The following is a 15,015-nucleotide window of genomic DNA, read 5'->3' as shown; positions in this document are numbered from 1 at the left end:
CCCGGAACAGAATGCATGAGCAGTGTGTCATCTGGGTCCTCCGGCTTGTTTGTTTGACTTGGTGGGTGCTTTCCAAGGCAGCCCTTGGGCCCCCTTCCCTCACAGGGTAGCACTTGTGGGGCTTAAATTGGGGTATTCTGTGCCAAGTGGAAGATCCCTTTCCCTGCTCTGAAGGGAGCAGAGCCTGAGGCTCCTCTAATGCTGCATCCTGCCCTTTGGAGGGAAAGAGTGAGCACGTCATCAGGGGGTCCTCAAGTGCTGGACACACACTCAGGGGGTGGCTTTTCCCACCCACAGACAGGGAGCTCCTGCCCACCGGCTGTGGAAGCATCCCAGTCCTGCAGCTGTGGGGCTGGAGAGCAGCTCCTGAGCATCCTGTGGATGATGGCTCAGCTCCCTTGCACTTGTTCCTCCCGGCGAAGGGAGGAGGCCTCCCCTCTCCAGAGGCAGCACAAGGGCTCCGAGCCTTATCGCTGCCCAGCATTGCCATTTTAAGTAACTAATCCTATGGGGAAAAAATTTAATCATTTCCGATGAATCATCAAGTCTTTGGCTGGGAAAGTGTTGGGAGGGGGGTGCTGGTCAGGCATGAAGAGGAGGAGGAGGAGGCGGAGGATGAGGAGGTGGAGGAGGAGGGCATGGGAAGCACCGCTGCATGGCACCAGCAGGGGAGCAGGGCTGGGGCTGGGGGCCAGCACAGGGGTGCTCGGGGATTCCTGGGAGGAATGCTGTGCCTCAGGGGAACCTGCAGCCCAGCCCTTGGGTGGCTTAGCGGGGTCAGAGATAGGCAGCCCGTGCTGCCCGGGCCCTGGAGCACAGATTGCAGCAGGGCAAACAAGTGAGGAGAGTAAAGGATATGCAAAGGTTCAGAGCCCCTGGGGTGAGAGTGGAAGGAGAGTGCTGAGCTGGGGACAGCCCTGAGCCTGTCCCCGGGTGGGGTGATCCCGAATCAGTGAGCTTTGGGAGTCCTGTGAATGGGCAGTGAGCACGGTAAACAGAAGGACTTCGAAGGGGAAGGAAACCCCAGGTCGGTCCAACACAGCCCCTGCGGCTCTGACGCGGGGGAAACTGAGGCACGGAGCTGGGCTGTGATGGGGCAGGGGCACCGGGCCCGCGTGTCCTGCGTGGTTTGACTGTGGGTAACTCGCAGCACCTGAGGGGGTTTGCTGTGCTCCTCCTCGGGCTGCCGGAGGGGCCGGGCTGCGTCCGGCTGGGTGATTACCCCTGGATAATGGGAGCCTTGTGCAGCCCTGCGAGCCCCCCCGCCCCCGGGCCAGCAGTGCTGCCCCGGCCCCGGCGGCGAGCGGCGTCTGCACAGCCGCCCCATTCAGCAGCAGCTGCGCGGGGGCTCGGCCGCGGCTCCCTGTGCCCTGGGGCCCTGCCTCGGGGACAGCATGGGGCTCTCTGTGGGGCTGGGGACACCGGTTTGGGGTAGGAACCCCGCAAACCTCAGGGACCTGCCTGGGACAGCACCTGGGACACGACTCTGCTGCGCCCCGCGGACCCCGCTGTCACCAGGTGCCTCCTCAGAGCCCAGATAATGACAAAGAGTGGTTCCCCCCCCCTGTTTTTGTGTTTGCTCTGCAGTTCAAAGGTGAGCCAGCAGCTGCGGCTGGGCTTTAGAGCCGAGCATGGGGCTGAGCGGGGCAGCAGGTCCCTCCTGATCGTCGCCGCTGACACCTGCGCTCTGGACTCCCGGGGACCGAGTCCCCGCCGCCGGCATTCCCCAAACCCCAAGGAAAACAGCCCGATCCCAAACACTTCGCGAGCGATTCCACCTCCAGCGCCCTGTCTGCCTCGCTCGGCCCGCGCACGCCCGGGCAGGCAGGAGCTGGCAGGAGCTGCGAGCCCCTCCGGCACCGCTGGGAACGCCTGGAATACGCGGGGCTGTGCTGGGGGGGGGGGGACGGGACACCGGGGGGGTGTGGGACCCCCGAGCCGAGGGCTGCCCTGCGGGGATGGGCACAGCGTTGCGGGGATGGGCACGGCGCTGCGGGGATGGGCGCGGCGGCGCCCGGCCGGCTGCCGCTGGGGGGTGATAGGGGGCCGCGGGCGGTAGGCAGGCACAGCGCCTTCCTCCCTCCTCCTCCTCCTCCTCCTCCTCCGCCTGACGTCAGCCCCGCGGGCCCCGCTTCAGTCGCGGGCGGCCGGCGGTGGTGGCGGCGGGCATGGCTGGGGGGCGGCGGGCGGCGGGGCTCGCCCTGGGCTGGGGCTGCTGCCTCCTGCTCTGCTGCGGTGAGTCGGCTGCGGGCCGGGCCGGGCGGTGCGGGGCGGTGCGGGGCGCGCACCTGCGGGAGCGCTCCGGGGCGCTGCGCGGGGCGCGGGGGGGGGGATGCCCTTCGTCCCTGGGGGACACCGCGGGGGGTGCGGGGCTGCGCTTTGCTCCCCGGGGGGCTGCAGCCGGAGGGGGTTTCCCCCCCCCGGGGCCAAGCCCGAGCAGCCCCGGAGCGCTGCGCCCCTCGGGCGGTGCCTGGCGCGGCGCCGGGAATGCTCGGATCGCGGGGCCGGGGCAGAGCCCAGGTGGGATCCACGCGTGTCCCCGCCCGCACGGCCCCGCAATCCTCGGCAGGGTGGGGCTGGGTGCCCCGTCCCGCTCTGGGGGCCCCTCTGCAGCCCCCCAAGGTTGAGGGGTGCCCCACGTGCGTTCAGGGAGCTGGTTGTTATTGGGAGGCATCCACCCCTTTCCTTCTAAGGAGTTTTCCCCTGAGCGCTGTGTTTCTCTTGGCTTTTTTAGCGCTTTCTTTTTTTATCCACTTTCCGTCCATTTTCACCCTCGGGGGGGGCTGCGCTTCCTGCCCTGCCCCTCTCCCCGCATCCCTCCCTCCCTCCTCCCGTCGCCGGGGGCCCGGGAGCGGTCCCGGTGCGCTGGCTGCTCCCTTGCCCCGCCGTGCTGCGGAGGTGGCCCCGCCGCTGGGAACCTGCCCGGGCCGAGGTGCTGGAGCCAAAGTCAGGCTCAGAGCAGAGTCTAAAGCAGGCTGCTCCACCCCCGGCCCGTGCCGGGATCCCCTTCCCACAGCACATGTGCCGAGCCAGGAGCCTCTCAATGGTTGGCGGCGTCGGTGTGTTTGGAAGCCCAGCCACGTGAAAAGGCTTGATGCTTCCCAGAAGCACGAGGGGCCACAGCCAAGACATTCCCAGGCCAGCCAGTGCTGCCGGAGCGGGGGGCTGAGCCCACCCTGGGGCTGCCAGAGCCACCCCAGCCCCTTCTGCACCGCGATCCGGCTGTTAGAGGGGACTCGGGTGTTGTCACCGAGCTTTGGGGTGGGGTTGAGAGCTTGGCCTCTCCTGGTGCACATGACGGGGTCCTGACGGGTTGTTTTGGGGTGCAAGGTGCTGGTCCCTGCGGCAGCAGAGCCCTGGCTCCATCCCCGTCCCAGGGCAGGGCTGGGCTGGGGCGGAGGCTGTCGGACGCTGCTGGTGGTGCTGCTCCTTGCGGGGCCGGGACTCTGCACCCTGTTCTTTCTCTCCGTGAAGAAGAAGACGGGGTGCAGATGATGCTGTTCTTTGTGAGCTGGGGCACCCCGGCTCGGAGATCTGTGCAGGAGGGGCAGCTCTCCCGGGGAACAGGAGGGTAGCATGTGTGCCTGTGGCTGGGAGCAGGCGGGATCTGGCCGCAGCTGGTTTCCCTGAGAGGGGGAACGCAAACCCGCGGAAACCTCAGGCATCCCACGTGCGGCTCCAGACACCCTGCGGTGCCCCTCCTCTCGCTCCGGGCCGGGGGGCTCCGCGCCGGGGGCTCTGTGCAGCAGCCGCGCTCCTCGCCGCCGCCTCCCCGCACACCTCGGCCCCGCAGGAGGCTGGCGAGGGACTCGCGCTGCTCCCCACCCCCTTTCCCGGGCTCTAAAAGCAGATCTTTGTTCTTGTGGAGCTCTGGCTGCCGGCCGGCTGTCGGCCAGCCAGATGGAAAGGCACGGGGGCTCTCCTTCCTTCCCTGCTCGCTCGCTGCAGACGTCCTCCCTCCCAGATCTCTGGGTCTCCCGCTGGAGCTGTGCCAGGCGCTTGGGGTGGACGGAGCTCAGCTCTGCAGCTGGGCTGCTCGGGGGTCTCCAGGTCCCCTCACCAGACCTGGTGTCTGCAGCTGTGCTGGGCACGGGGGAGGATGGCCAAGACTCCAGGGCCTGCTGTGCCAGGGTGCCTGTGCCCAGCGCCTCTCCAGCTTGCCCACGCAAATAGCAGAAAGGTCTCGGAGCTGCAGAAGGAAGCCTTGTGCCCCCAGGGTTGGGGGGGACCTTGTGTCCTCCCGACTGGCTGCTGGGTGCTCCTTCCAGCTTGTCCCAGAGGAGGTGGGGAGCAGCGAGCCCTTGTTCCAGGCAGGGTGGGGGCTGCAGCGACCGTGTCAGCCTCCTCAAGGGCAGTGTGGATGGTTGGGAGGGATGTGTGCTTCATGCCAGCCCCAGATGCCAGCCATTCTCCAGCTCTGAGCTCATGGTTTCGGTTGCTCTGCTGCCTGGTTGAGGGCCCTCATGCCGAGCAGGTCAGGGGGGGCCAGCAGCTCTCCCTCTCCCAGGGGCTGGCTGTGGATGGAGAGGCAAAGTCTGGCCTAGCTGCCTGCAGCTCAGAGAGTCACAGCTCAGGAGACAGTGCAGAGTGGCAGCAGGGCCACACCCCAGCCCCAGCTTGCCCAATTCCTGCCCAGTTCTGCAGGTGCCTGCGAGCACCAGGCAGCCAAGTCGTGGCTCTACAGGGTGGGCAGGTGCCTGCAGTTCAAAGTTATCTTTCCCTATGTACACTGGGTCTAATTTCCTGTCCCCAGTGCACTCTTATCTCTGGGCATCACCTGCTGTTTTTCTAGCACCTTCTTTGCCGTGCCATGCTTTGCTCATCCCTCTTTGCTTAGTGCCAGCTGTACCGTGCCCATGGGATGGGCCGGGGCCAAAAATTGTCTGTTGGGCTGGTCCTGCGAGTCCGGGGCCTTTGCTGTGGCAGAAGGGGCTCCTGGCTGTGTTTTGGCACTGTGCCACCACGTACCCACTCCAAACAAAGAGCAGTTTGTGGACACGGGCGCTGCCCTTTGAAGTTGCCTCGGTGGCTGTTACCGAGCCGTGCTATCACGGGAGATGTTGACACAGCTGCTTCCTCCAGGCCTCTTGTACCCAGCTCCGGTACCTGGGCTGGCTCTGTTGCTGGGGGACCTTCTGCAGGGCCCTGTGCCAGCCCTGTGCAGACCCCCCTTGCTTTGTCACCCGCGGGGTTGATGACACTCCCAGCCTTGTTGTGATGCCGCCCTTGCCTCGGCTCTGCCCGACTGGGGCTGAGCTGCTCCCAATCCCTTGGGAAGCTGCTCCGTTCCCTGTCCTGGATCAATAGCCATTACCTTGCCCATCCATTCTGGAGCATGGCCAGGAGCTCCATTACTGCTGCAGGCGGCTGGGCTGGCAGGGAAGGTGGGTGCAGGGGTGGGCCAGCCCCGCTCGCCGGGTGCAGGTCCCCGGTGCCACCCGTGCTGTGGGTGGGCAGAACTGGGTCTGCTGCGTGGGCAGAGAGGGGCTTGCCTTGGGGATGCTGCAGTGAGGGGTGCTCCAACCACTGGGTTCTGGATTCCTGTTGTGGAGGGAGCTGGGAGTCCTGGCTGTGCCACGGCCGTGGTGTTCTGGGACATGCTGCCCCCCTGATGGACCCTTGGAGGGGGAAAGGGAGCAGCAGGGAGCCACAGCTGGCTGGGACACCCCTCCTGAGCTGCTGCCCTGTGTGCCCACCCTGCTGTGGAGGAACACAGCACCTCATTCATGCCTCAGCTCACAGGACTGCTGTGGGGGCTGCACAGGCTGATGTCAGGACTCCAGTCCCGGGATGTGGGAGGGTGCAGCCTTTGTGCCACCAGCTTCAATCTCCAGCCCCTTGCCCACCTCTGCTAACCTCCTGACAGCTCCCTGCCTGGCCCTTGGGGACAGTAAGACCCTGGGCAGGGTGCAGCTGCTCCCTACCTCTGTGGTGGTGGGGGCTTGGGGGTCAGAGGTCCTGCTGCCCATTTCAGAAAGGCTGGGATGCCGTGGGCAGGGCAGGTCTGGGGGGGCTGCAACAGCAGTGGGGGGGTGGATGTCCCAGGTGTCCTGGGGACACTGGTGGTGTGAGCACGACATGCCTTGTCCCCTCTTTGGGAATAGGATTGGTACCTGAGCCCACGGGCTCTCTGTGGATGCTGAAGGCAGTGTGGCTGGCACTCCTGCTGGGCTGGGTAATGGCTTGGGCACATCTGATTAGATCATTAGATTCTATGATTAAGCATAATAGAGCTTTTAAGTTTGTAGCTGGGGCTGCTGTGGTGATGTGCTGATGGCTCCAGCTCTGGGCTCACTGTGCCTCTTGGGAGGGATATTTTCTGCTGAAAGATCCCCAGTCTAGGGGACACTGGCACAGGACATGGCTCTGCCCCACACCCTTTGGGGGATGGAAATGGGGACAGGCACAAGGGCTTCCTGTCCCTACCAGCAGGTTCTGTCCCACAGCTGCAGCCAGCAAACTGGAGGTCTCCACACCAGCCGTGGTTGAAGTGGAGATCGGGGACACGGCCAGGATCGAGTGCAACTTCTACATCCCTGGGAATGGTTCCTACCGCTACATCGACTGGTTCTACGTGAGTGCTGGCCTGGCAGAGGAGAGCTGGGCAGTGGGCTGGGGGCACAGCCAGCCCAGGGCTTTCCCCCGGGCTCCCCAGCCCAGCCTCTGCCCCTCGCCTGCAGGTGGACCGCAAGGCGACAGGGACACCTCACACCGACAGCCGGGTGAGGCTGTGCCACATCACCGACAGCGAGGTCCTGAAGGACGACACGGACTACAAGGAGAGGCTGTCGGTGGGGGAGGACAAGGCCCTGTCCATCAGCAAGGTGACAGTGCAGATGACAGGACCTTCGTGTGCCAGGTCGGAGCGGGGAGCTCCGGCGTGGGCGAGAGCCACACTGAGCTCCGCGTCTACAGTGAGTGACGGGGCAGGAGGGCAGCACAGCTGCTCTGTGGGGCTGGGGTGGTCCCACCCCATCCCTCCTAACACCTGCGGGGTGGCTTCTCTTTCCAGAGGTCCCCGAGCCCCCTGTGATTGAGCCCAACACAGGAGGCATCTCTGTGCATAACAGTGCCAACTCAGAGGTGAGGAGCGGCCCCGCTCAGGGCAGGGGGAGGCTCCCCCCTCCCCTCTCCCCGGGGGAGCCCCCCGTGCTCAAGGCTGGCTGTGCCCCCACAGATCGCCAAATGTGTGAGCAAGAACAGCTTCCCGCCCCCCAACATCACGTGGCACAAGAACGGGGAGCAGCTTGACCTGCAGGAGAACCGTGAGTTGGGTGGGGATGGGGAACCACCTCGGCAGAGGGGCCGGGGGGCTCGTGCTGCCCGGGCCGTTGGCTGGGGGCTGGCAGCCCAAAGGAGGGGGTGGCCCCCGTTTGCCATGGCTGGGGACAGCGGCTGTGTCCCCTGTGACCCCTGCAGAGATGATGAACACGTGGACCCGCGAGTCCAGCGGGCTGCACTCAGTGGCCAGCGTCCTGTTCGACACCGTCACCCGCGAGGACCGCGACTCCCGCTACCACTGCACCGTGCACTACTGGCTGCGGGGGCAGAGGCACGCCCTGGAGTCCCAGAAGGTCCAGATCACTGTCTTCTGTGAGTAGGGGGCCAGAGGGGTGGTCCTGCTGCCTGGTCAGCGGGGTTTGGCACTGACCCTGCCCCTGCCCTGCCCCCAGACCCCGCGAGCACCTGAAGCTGCAGGTCGTGCCGTCCTCGGCGCTGGTGAAGGAAGGGGACAATGTGAAGCTGGTGTGTGAGTCTGATGGGAACCCACCTCCTGTCTTCAGCTTCTACAAGAGACAGGTGAGGCCAGAGGGGGCACCTGGGCACCTCTGCCTCGGCCAACACCTCGTGTCCTGGTTGCTCCTTTGGGAGCACCCTGGGGAGTGGGATGCAGTGGCTGTGGAGGGTGCTGAGGGCTCTGCTTTCTCCCCACTGCCTGCAGCTGGATGACAAATGGCAGGAACTGTCGTCGTTGGCAGAGACCGACGGCGGGGTCCTGACCCTGCACGGCGTGAACAAGAGCAGCAGTGGCCTCTACAAATGCGAGAGCCTGGACCTGGATGACATGAAAGAGCTAAAGGAGGAGGTGGAGCTTGTTGTGAACTGTAAGACAGCGGGGTGGGACCCTGTGGAGCTCGTGGTGGGTGCCTCGTGCCTCCTGCTCACCCTGCCCTGCCCTCCATCCCTCTCCTAGACATCGAGGGGGTCCATGTGGAGATGAAGCCATCCTCCCCCCTTCAGGAAGGGGACAATGTGACCCTGAACTGCGATGCCCACAGCCCTGTGGCCCTGGACTACCAGTGGACGGATGAGAAGGTGAGCAAGGTTCTGTCATGCTCAGGCTCAGCCTGGGCTTTGCAGCAAACTGAGCAGAGCCAGGAGCTTGCTGCAGAGTCAGGAGCTTGCTGCATCTCTCCCGAGGGGCCAGGGGAAGGATTCCCACTTCCATGGACCTGCACTGTCCCTCTCTACCTTGTTGCCTCCTGGCCGGCAGTGCAGGGAGGTCCTGTGCTTGCAGGCTGAGCGTGGCAGGGAGGCCTGAGCCCCTGTGTGAGCTGAGCACAGAAGTACCTGGTGCCCAGGGCTGATGGCTGGGGACCTCCCTTCCCAACAGGGCAGGAAGATGGGGGAAGGGAACGAGCTCGTCCTGAGAAACCTCACCTTCGAGACTCCCAACAAGTTGAGCTGCAAGGTGGTGGCCCCGAGTGTGCCAGGGCTGGAGCAGAGCAAGCAGGTGTCTCTGGCTGTCAAGGGTAAGAGCTGGAGGGGGGGTGTTGTTTAAAATCAGAAACAATGCTCTGGACAGTTTTGAGCATAGAAAGGTGGAAAACAGCTTTTTAATTGTGGCGAGACTTTGGGGCACAAAATGTGTTGCACGCCCCGACAGCACAGGCCTTTACAATTTTTATAACACCATTTCATTATAACATTTGGACATTACCTCGTTGGTTACACCCAGCCCCAAAACTGCCTGTGCCCTCATCCCACCCTCACCACACCTCCCGAATTCGAGTCGGTGGTCACAAAACAACCACCCCTTCATCCCCATCCTCCTCCTCCTCCTCGTCGTCTCTGTCCTTCTTGGAAAGGCTTCAAGGCTTCTTCAAGTTTTGACTTGGTTATATCAAGTGGAGTGACCCTGCTGTGTCTTACTCTGAGTACGTTTTCTAGCAGATAAGATGTTTTTCACCTTGCGAAAATCTTTGCCTGTTGGAATTCTCGCCCGGGAACATCAAGCAGCGTTTTAGGAGTCTGATACAAGGGTGCTTAGTGGGCTAAATGTGCTGTGCTTAGAGAGCTGTGCTAAAATTTTTATAATGCAGAGTTTGAGGCCTCAGGTGGAGGTGCAGGCTGACAGAGGGAGCCCCTTGTTTCCCCAGGGAAGCCGCGGATCGTGGCCATCAGCTCCCCGCTGTACGTGCGGCAGGACGAGGTGGTGAACCTGACCTGCAAGGCCATCGCCTTCCCCCGGCCCTCCGTCCACTGGAGCGTCAACGGCACGGTGAGAGCTGGGGAGGGGGGTCCGGCTCCTAAAAGAAAATTCCTAAGACTCAGCCAGTGGGTTTTAGCAGGCAGAATTCCTGTTATTGTTACAACATCGGATGCTCGAGAATCTGATTTCTTCCGAAGCGTGCGTGCAGAGTTGCTAAAGCCTCTTGATTTTATTTAGTCACCTAATTAATAATTCAAAGCATTACCTCATACTGTCACACCCCACCTCCAAAACCGTCCCTCCCTTAGTACCACCCTCGACATGCCTCCTGATTCGAGGTCCCAAAGACCCCTTGTCTTCATCTTCCTCACTTATTCCGGTCTTTGGCACAGCATCACACCTTCTGGAATGGTTTCAAGGCTTCTGAATAGCTCTGCCTGGTTGTATCAGGGGTTATGTTCTCTGTTATGTCTCTCTCTCAGTACATTTTTGCAAATCAGAAACTCTCCACCTTGCTGAAATCTCTTTGTCCGTTGAAATTCTTGCCAGGAATGTTAAACAGTGTTTTTAGAGATCTCGTGCAAAGGTACTCAGCAAGCTGAAAGTGCTCATGAGCCGTACTAAAACCTGATCTAATACAGCTTTTAAGGCATCAGGTCCCTGTGAGGGGCTCAGGTGCTGAACCCTCCCCTGCCTCCCCTCGCCAGGCTCACGAGTACGTCGACAACCAGCACATCGCCAGCAACCTGACGGTGCGTGTGAACCGCGACCTGCTGAAGGCTGGGGCCATGTGCCGCGTCTCCAACGACCTGGGGGTCAGTGAGAAGCACATCCAGCTGCTGGTGAGTGTCTGGCACTGCTCTGTGCCCCCGGGAACCCCCCCAGCAGTGTCAGTGCCCCTCGCCCGGGGCTGTGCCGCGCTGCCGTGGCGGGGCTGAGCTGAGCTCGCTCTCTCTCCTCCCTCCTGCTCTTCCAGTGGAGTCCGTCAGGAAAGATCAGTCTGCTGATGGTGTCCATCAGCCCAGGCTCTGGCAGGAGTCACATTATCTAGCCTGGGGAGGGAGCTTGGCTGCTGGCTCTGCGCTGCATCTCCCGCTGTTCCTCTCCCTGCCAAGCCGGGAGGGAAGCTCTGTTCCCAGCAGTGGGAAAGCTGCCTGCTTACCCTCAGCCACCTCACCCTGCAGCCCAGACCTTACTGGGCAAGGAAGCAAAGGGATGGCCTGGTGCCTTGCAGGAATCCCTGCTATCCACCCTCCTGTGGCACATGGGGCATGGCATCCCAGAGCAGATTGTGTTCATACAGAGCGTTTCTGTATTCTGCATCCTGCAGGGAGCTGGGCAAGCACTGGGTGGTAACTGGGGGGAGGGATCCTTTCCTTGCCCACAAAGAGAGGACCGCGGTGGGACAGGCGTTGATTTCTCCCTCTCTCCTGTCGCGTTCAGATCAAAAGACAACAGCAGAGAGCCAGGGGGTGATCATCGTGGCCATCATCGTGGCCATCCTGGTGGTGGCCGTGCTGGGCGCCGTCATCTACTTCCTGCACAAGAAAGGCAAGATCCCGTGTGGCCGCGCTGGGAAGCAGGACATGTAAGCACTGCCACCCGCCCCCCAGGGAGCCCACGGGGCCAGAGGTGCTTCCTGCCATCGCTCATTGTGCTTCCCATCTCATTGCACCAGCTGCTCCGCACGGGGGGGGGAACAGCCTTGGGGTTGGGCGTCGCACCGGGGGCTTGGCAGCTTTTCCAGCTTCCCACAGGGCACTGCTCGCCCCCATCCCTGCAGGGAGGCCGTAGAGGACAGCAGAGTGGTAGAGCAGCCAAGGGTCCCCTCCCCGGGGAGGTGGGCGGCCCAAAGCTTCCTGATAGCCGGAGGCTCCACTCCGGAGCATCCCCTGAGCGGAGCCCCAGGGCTTGGCCACGTTGCCCTCATCGGGTACCGCAAACCATGTCTCAAAAATTGTCACCTCCCTCCCCTAGCACAAGGCCAGAGGCACGTAAAGACAAGATTGTAGTTGAAGTTAAGTCAGATAAACTTCCCGAAGAGGCGGGCTCCTGGCAGGGCGCCAACGGCGAGAAGAGACCCGCCGCTGACCAGGTAGGACGGGGCGTCGGGCACTGCCCTCTTCCCAGGGCTGGGAGCAGAGCTGAGGAGGGATGAGGGTGACCCAGGTAATTCTTTGCTCCCCTCCAGCACTGCCCACCCCTGCATGGGCCTCCATCATCCATCACCAGCGCTCAGAGGGGCCGTGGAGGGAGGGGAGGGAGAAAACCGGATCTGAGCTCGCTGAGGACACGTGGGCAGCTCTGCTCTGTGCCAGCCCCTGGCACCTCCTGGGAGCACGCTGCTCTGCTTGGCTGCCTCCTTCCGTGCTCCCTGGAGCAGCAGCCAGGCTCCATCAGGGGGCCTTTGGGAGAAGGAACTACACAAACCTCTCTGGCCAGGAGTCAGGGCAGAGGCTGCAGGAGGGTGGTATGCTCGGAACTATTAGAGATAGTCTCTGGGTCCACGTGCTTTTCCCCTCACCTGGGGTCGAGTTCCCAGTGCCAGTGCTGTGCCAAGGCAGGGCTTGCCACGCTCTGGAGCCACAGGATGCAGCACCTGAGCCCTCTATGCCTTGGGCCAAGAGTTAACCCCTGGTTGTGCCTGCACAGCTCATCCCTCCCCTGCCCTTGGAGTGGGTGCCTGGTCATGCTGGGGTGGCCCAGGCTGGCAGCTCTCCCCCATCACCTCGGGTGTGTCACTAACACACCTGCAGCAGAGCATTTGAGCTTCTGTTCATCCCTAATTGCTTGTTTTTATCCCCCCTCTCTCCCTCTTTTTATGTCTGACCGAAGAGCGAAAAATACATCGATCTGAGGAACTAGAGAGGAGACCTACTAAGTGCTTTCTTCCTTCAAACCTTTCCTGCTCTTGGATTGCCTTCTCCCACCCCTGCTCCAGCACCTGGGGGGGCACAGCCAGAGGCCACTGCTGTGTCCCAGTGCTGAGCCCCAGCGTGCAGGGGACACCTCCCTGACTCACCTGTCCGTTACCTCAACCGTGGGCTTGCAGGTGTTGCCTTAGCAAAGCTGGACTTGCTTTACTACTCCAGAGAAGCCACAGCAATATTAGGAAGAAATATCCCATTAAGCTACTTGGTGGAAGGATTTGAGGCTTTTTTTTCTCCCCCCCCCCAGGTAATCTGTTCTGTACATGTGTGGGAAGGGTTTGATGCGTTGGTTTGGTTTTTTTTTTTCCCCACCCGAAGTTGCTGGAGAGGCTGTTGGAAGGTAATTTTTGGGGTGTGCCAGGCACCTGAGCTGTAGTGGTGTGCAGGTCAGAGGAGGAGCAGTGGACGTGGGGTGAGCCAGGGCGGCGTTTTGGGGAGGTTTTAGTGCTTTGCTTTGCCTTTGAACTGTTCTGGTCTGGGTTAAGCCTGGGCAGTGCAGGGAGGGAGCTCCCTGCCAGGGAGCTGTGATCCCACGGGAGGAGAGGAGCTGGCAGAGCAAGGATGGGGGGCCCATCTCCAGCCATGTGCCAGACCAAGCTTGTCTGGTTTGTAGTGAGGGACAGGGCTTCCCTCTCCCCTCAGAATTGGGTTTTTTAAGGGGGGCTGCCCAGCAACGGCAGAAACCCCTCAAACTTAGAACTAGTACTAGTCCAGGGCCAGTCAGTGATGTCTCAGGGTTTTTTATTTTTCTTGCCAGCCCCAGGTAAAACTGGTTTATTCCTGTGCTTTGGGGGCCCCTCTGGCCCCGCAGCCAGGCTGGTGGGGAGGGGACACGGGCCAGAAGGTGCCTTTAGCTCCTGCCACGGGCTGTGCCAGCCTCCCACCCGCAGCTGGGGCTCTCTCCTGCCTCCTCCCAGAGGGCTCAGCCCCTCCTGCCTCTAAATCCCTGCCCTCCGAGCTCTGCTGCCCACAAGCCTTGGCCCCTGTGTGCCAGGAGCACCGTCCCTGTGCCACCTCCCTGCCAGCGGGGACCCTCCCCGCCTGCCACACGTGGTGTCCCAGCAAAAGCTTTGGTTTATATATATATATATATATATATTTTTGTTGGACTTGTGTGTACATTTTCCATAAGTTTTGTCTGATACTTGCAAGGGTTTTTTTTTGTTTGTTTTTTGGTTTTTTTTTTTTTTTTTATATATATATGTGAAAATAAAGTACAAATTCAAGGCTGAGTTGGAGTTTGTTCCCCACCCCGGGGGGGGGGAAGGGCAGAGGGTCTCCCCCATCATTCCTTCATCCCATCAAGGTTCTAACACGACATATTTATACCCCTGTAGCTGCTGATAAATGTCATACACCAGGAACCATCAGTACTAATAAATCTACTAATTATTCTAATAGATAATCAGAGCTTTAGATGGTAATATGTGATTATGCTGCAAGTGGTGGTAGATATTAAAGAGAATATTGTCAATAAAATGCAATAGATCAACTGTAGAACCTATTGATAGTTGTTTTAATAGCTAATATAGCTAATATAGTTGTATTAATAGCTAATAGAGATCCTAAAACTGCTCACAGATAAACCAATAACTACATTGATTTGTTCTGATAGAATTGATTTATTCTGATAGAATCTAGACATTATAGTGGATAATTGTATTAATTAGCCACCACAGATACTAATAAATATTAATAGGTTTTCCCTTAAAGAATTTAATAGATACTGTTATTCATATTTTAACTACTTTAGTTCCCAGTATCTTATTGCTAAATACTTATTGATAATATATTTATTGATAATATATTTATTGATAATATATCTTATTGATAATATACCTTATTAATACTGATGGATTTTAATGGATAATTTTTAATTGATGGCAGTAACTGCTATGAACTCTAAATACAAATTGGTAGTTAATTTATTGGATGCTGACAGTAATAGCTTTTTAATAGAGAATTTCAACAGTATTATGTGATTAGGAGAATCTTTTAATAGAACAAATTATATAATACAGGATTGTATTTCTAGCTACTAAATGTACTAATAAGTCAGTTCTAATAATTCTAATAGATAATTAGAATAATAGATAATAACTACCACTGATAATTCCAAGTGGAATTATCTTACACATTCTGCTAAACTATTGTATTCTCTCCCTAAATTAACAATTTAAAGAATAACAATATATTAGACACTGGCAGCTGTTAAAAACAATAATGGTAAAATCAACTATCCCAGGGGATTGCAGTGGACACCAACAACTCAACAAATACCTCTATGAGCAGCTCCTGTAGACACATTAATTATTCATCAATAATTGCAGTATTAGAATTGAGCAAGTTCTATCAGAGAATTATATTTCAGGCTGTGGTAGACAGTAATAAGACCCTAATAAATAAATTCTGTTGCTGCAGTGGGACCTGGTTCTATCACAGAACTGTGATAACAGCTCTGGGACGTGCTAAGAAACACTAATAAAGCTAAGAAACTAATAAGGCTAATTAAATATTAATAAAATTACACCTCAGACCTTGGACTCCACTTCACTGGGCTGACACTCCTTGATCCACTGCCCCCATGTGCCCCCTCCATTTGGCCCCAGTTGTTATTAATTAACCCCTTGGAGCCTTCTTTGAACCCCTGTG

General features: G+C 59.2%; 1 protein-coding gene across 1 annotated transcript; it reads left to right on the top strand.

Moving 5' to 3' along the window:
* Positions 1 to 2,168: 2,168 nt before the first annotated feature.
* MCAM (melanoma cell adhesion molecule) lies at positions 2,169 to 13,595 on the top strand. The gene is given in 16 exon segments (XM_032709637.1): positions 2,169 to 2,235; positions 6,447 to 6,574; positions 6,681 to 6,831; positions 6,834 to 6,914; positions 7,013 to 7,083; positions 7,178 to 7,265; positions 7,420 to 7,597; positions 7,674 to 7,800; positions 7,943 to 8,105; positions 8,195 to 8,316; positions 8,615 to 8,753; positions 9,381 to 9,502; positions 10,141 to 10,279; positions 10,877 to 11,021; positions 11,411 to 11,528; positions 12,269 to 13,595. Coding segments are annotated over 16 exon segments (1,869 nt in total). The 3' UTR covers positions 12,299 to 13,595.
* The last annotated feature ends 1,420 nt before the right edge of the window (positions 13,596 to 15,015 follow it).

The sequence above is a fragment of the Chiroxiphia lanceolata genome, chromosome 23, assembly GCF_009829145.1.
Source record: "Chiroxiphia lanceolata isolate bChiLan1 chromosome 23, bChiLan1.pri, whole genome shotgun sequence".
In the NCBI taxonomy this organism is placed as follows: Eukaryota; Metazoa; Chordata; class Aves; order Passeriformes; family Pipridae; genus Chiroxiphia; species Chiroxiphia lanceolata.
Note: the sequence above shows the minus strand (reverse complement) of the source record. Positions and strands in the feature narration are given on the sequence as shown.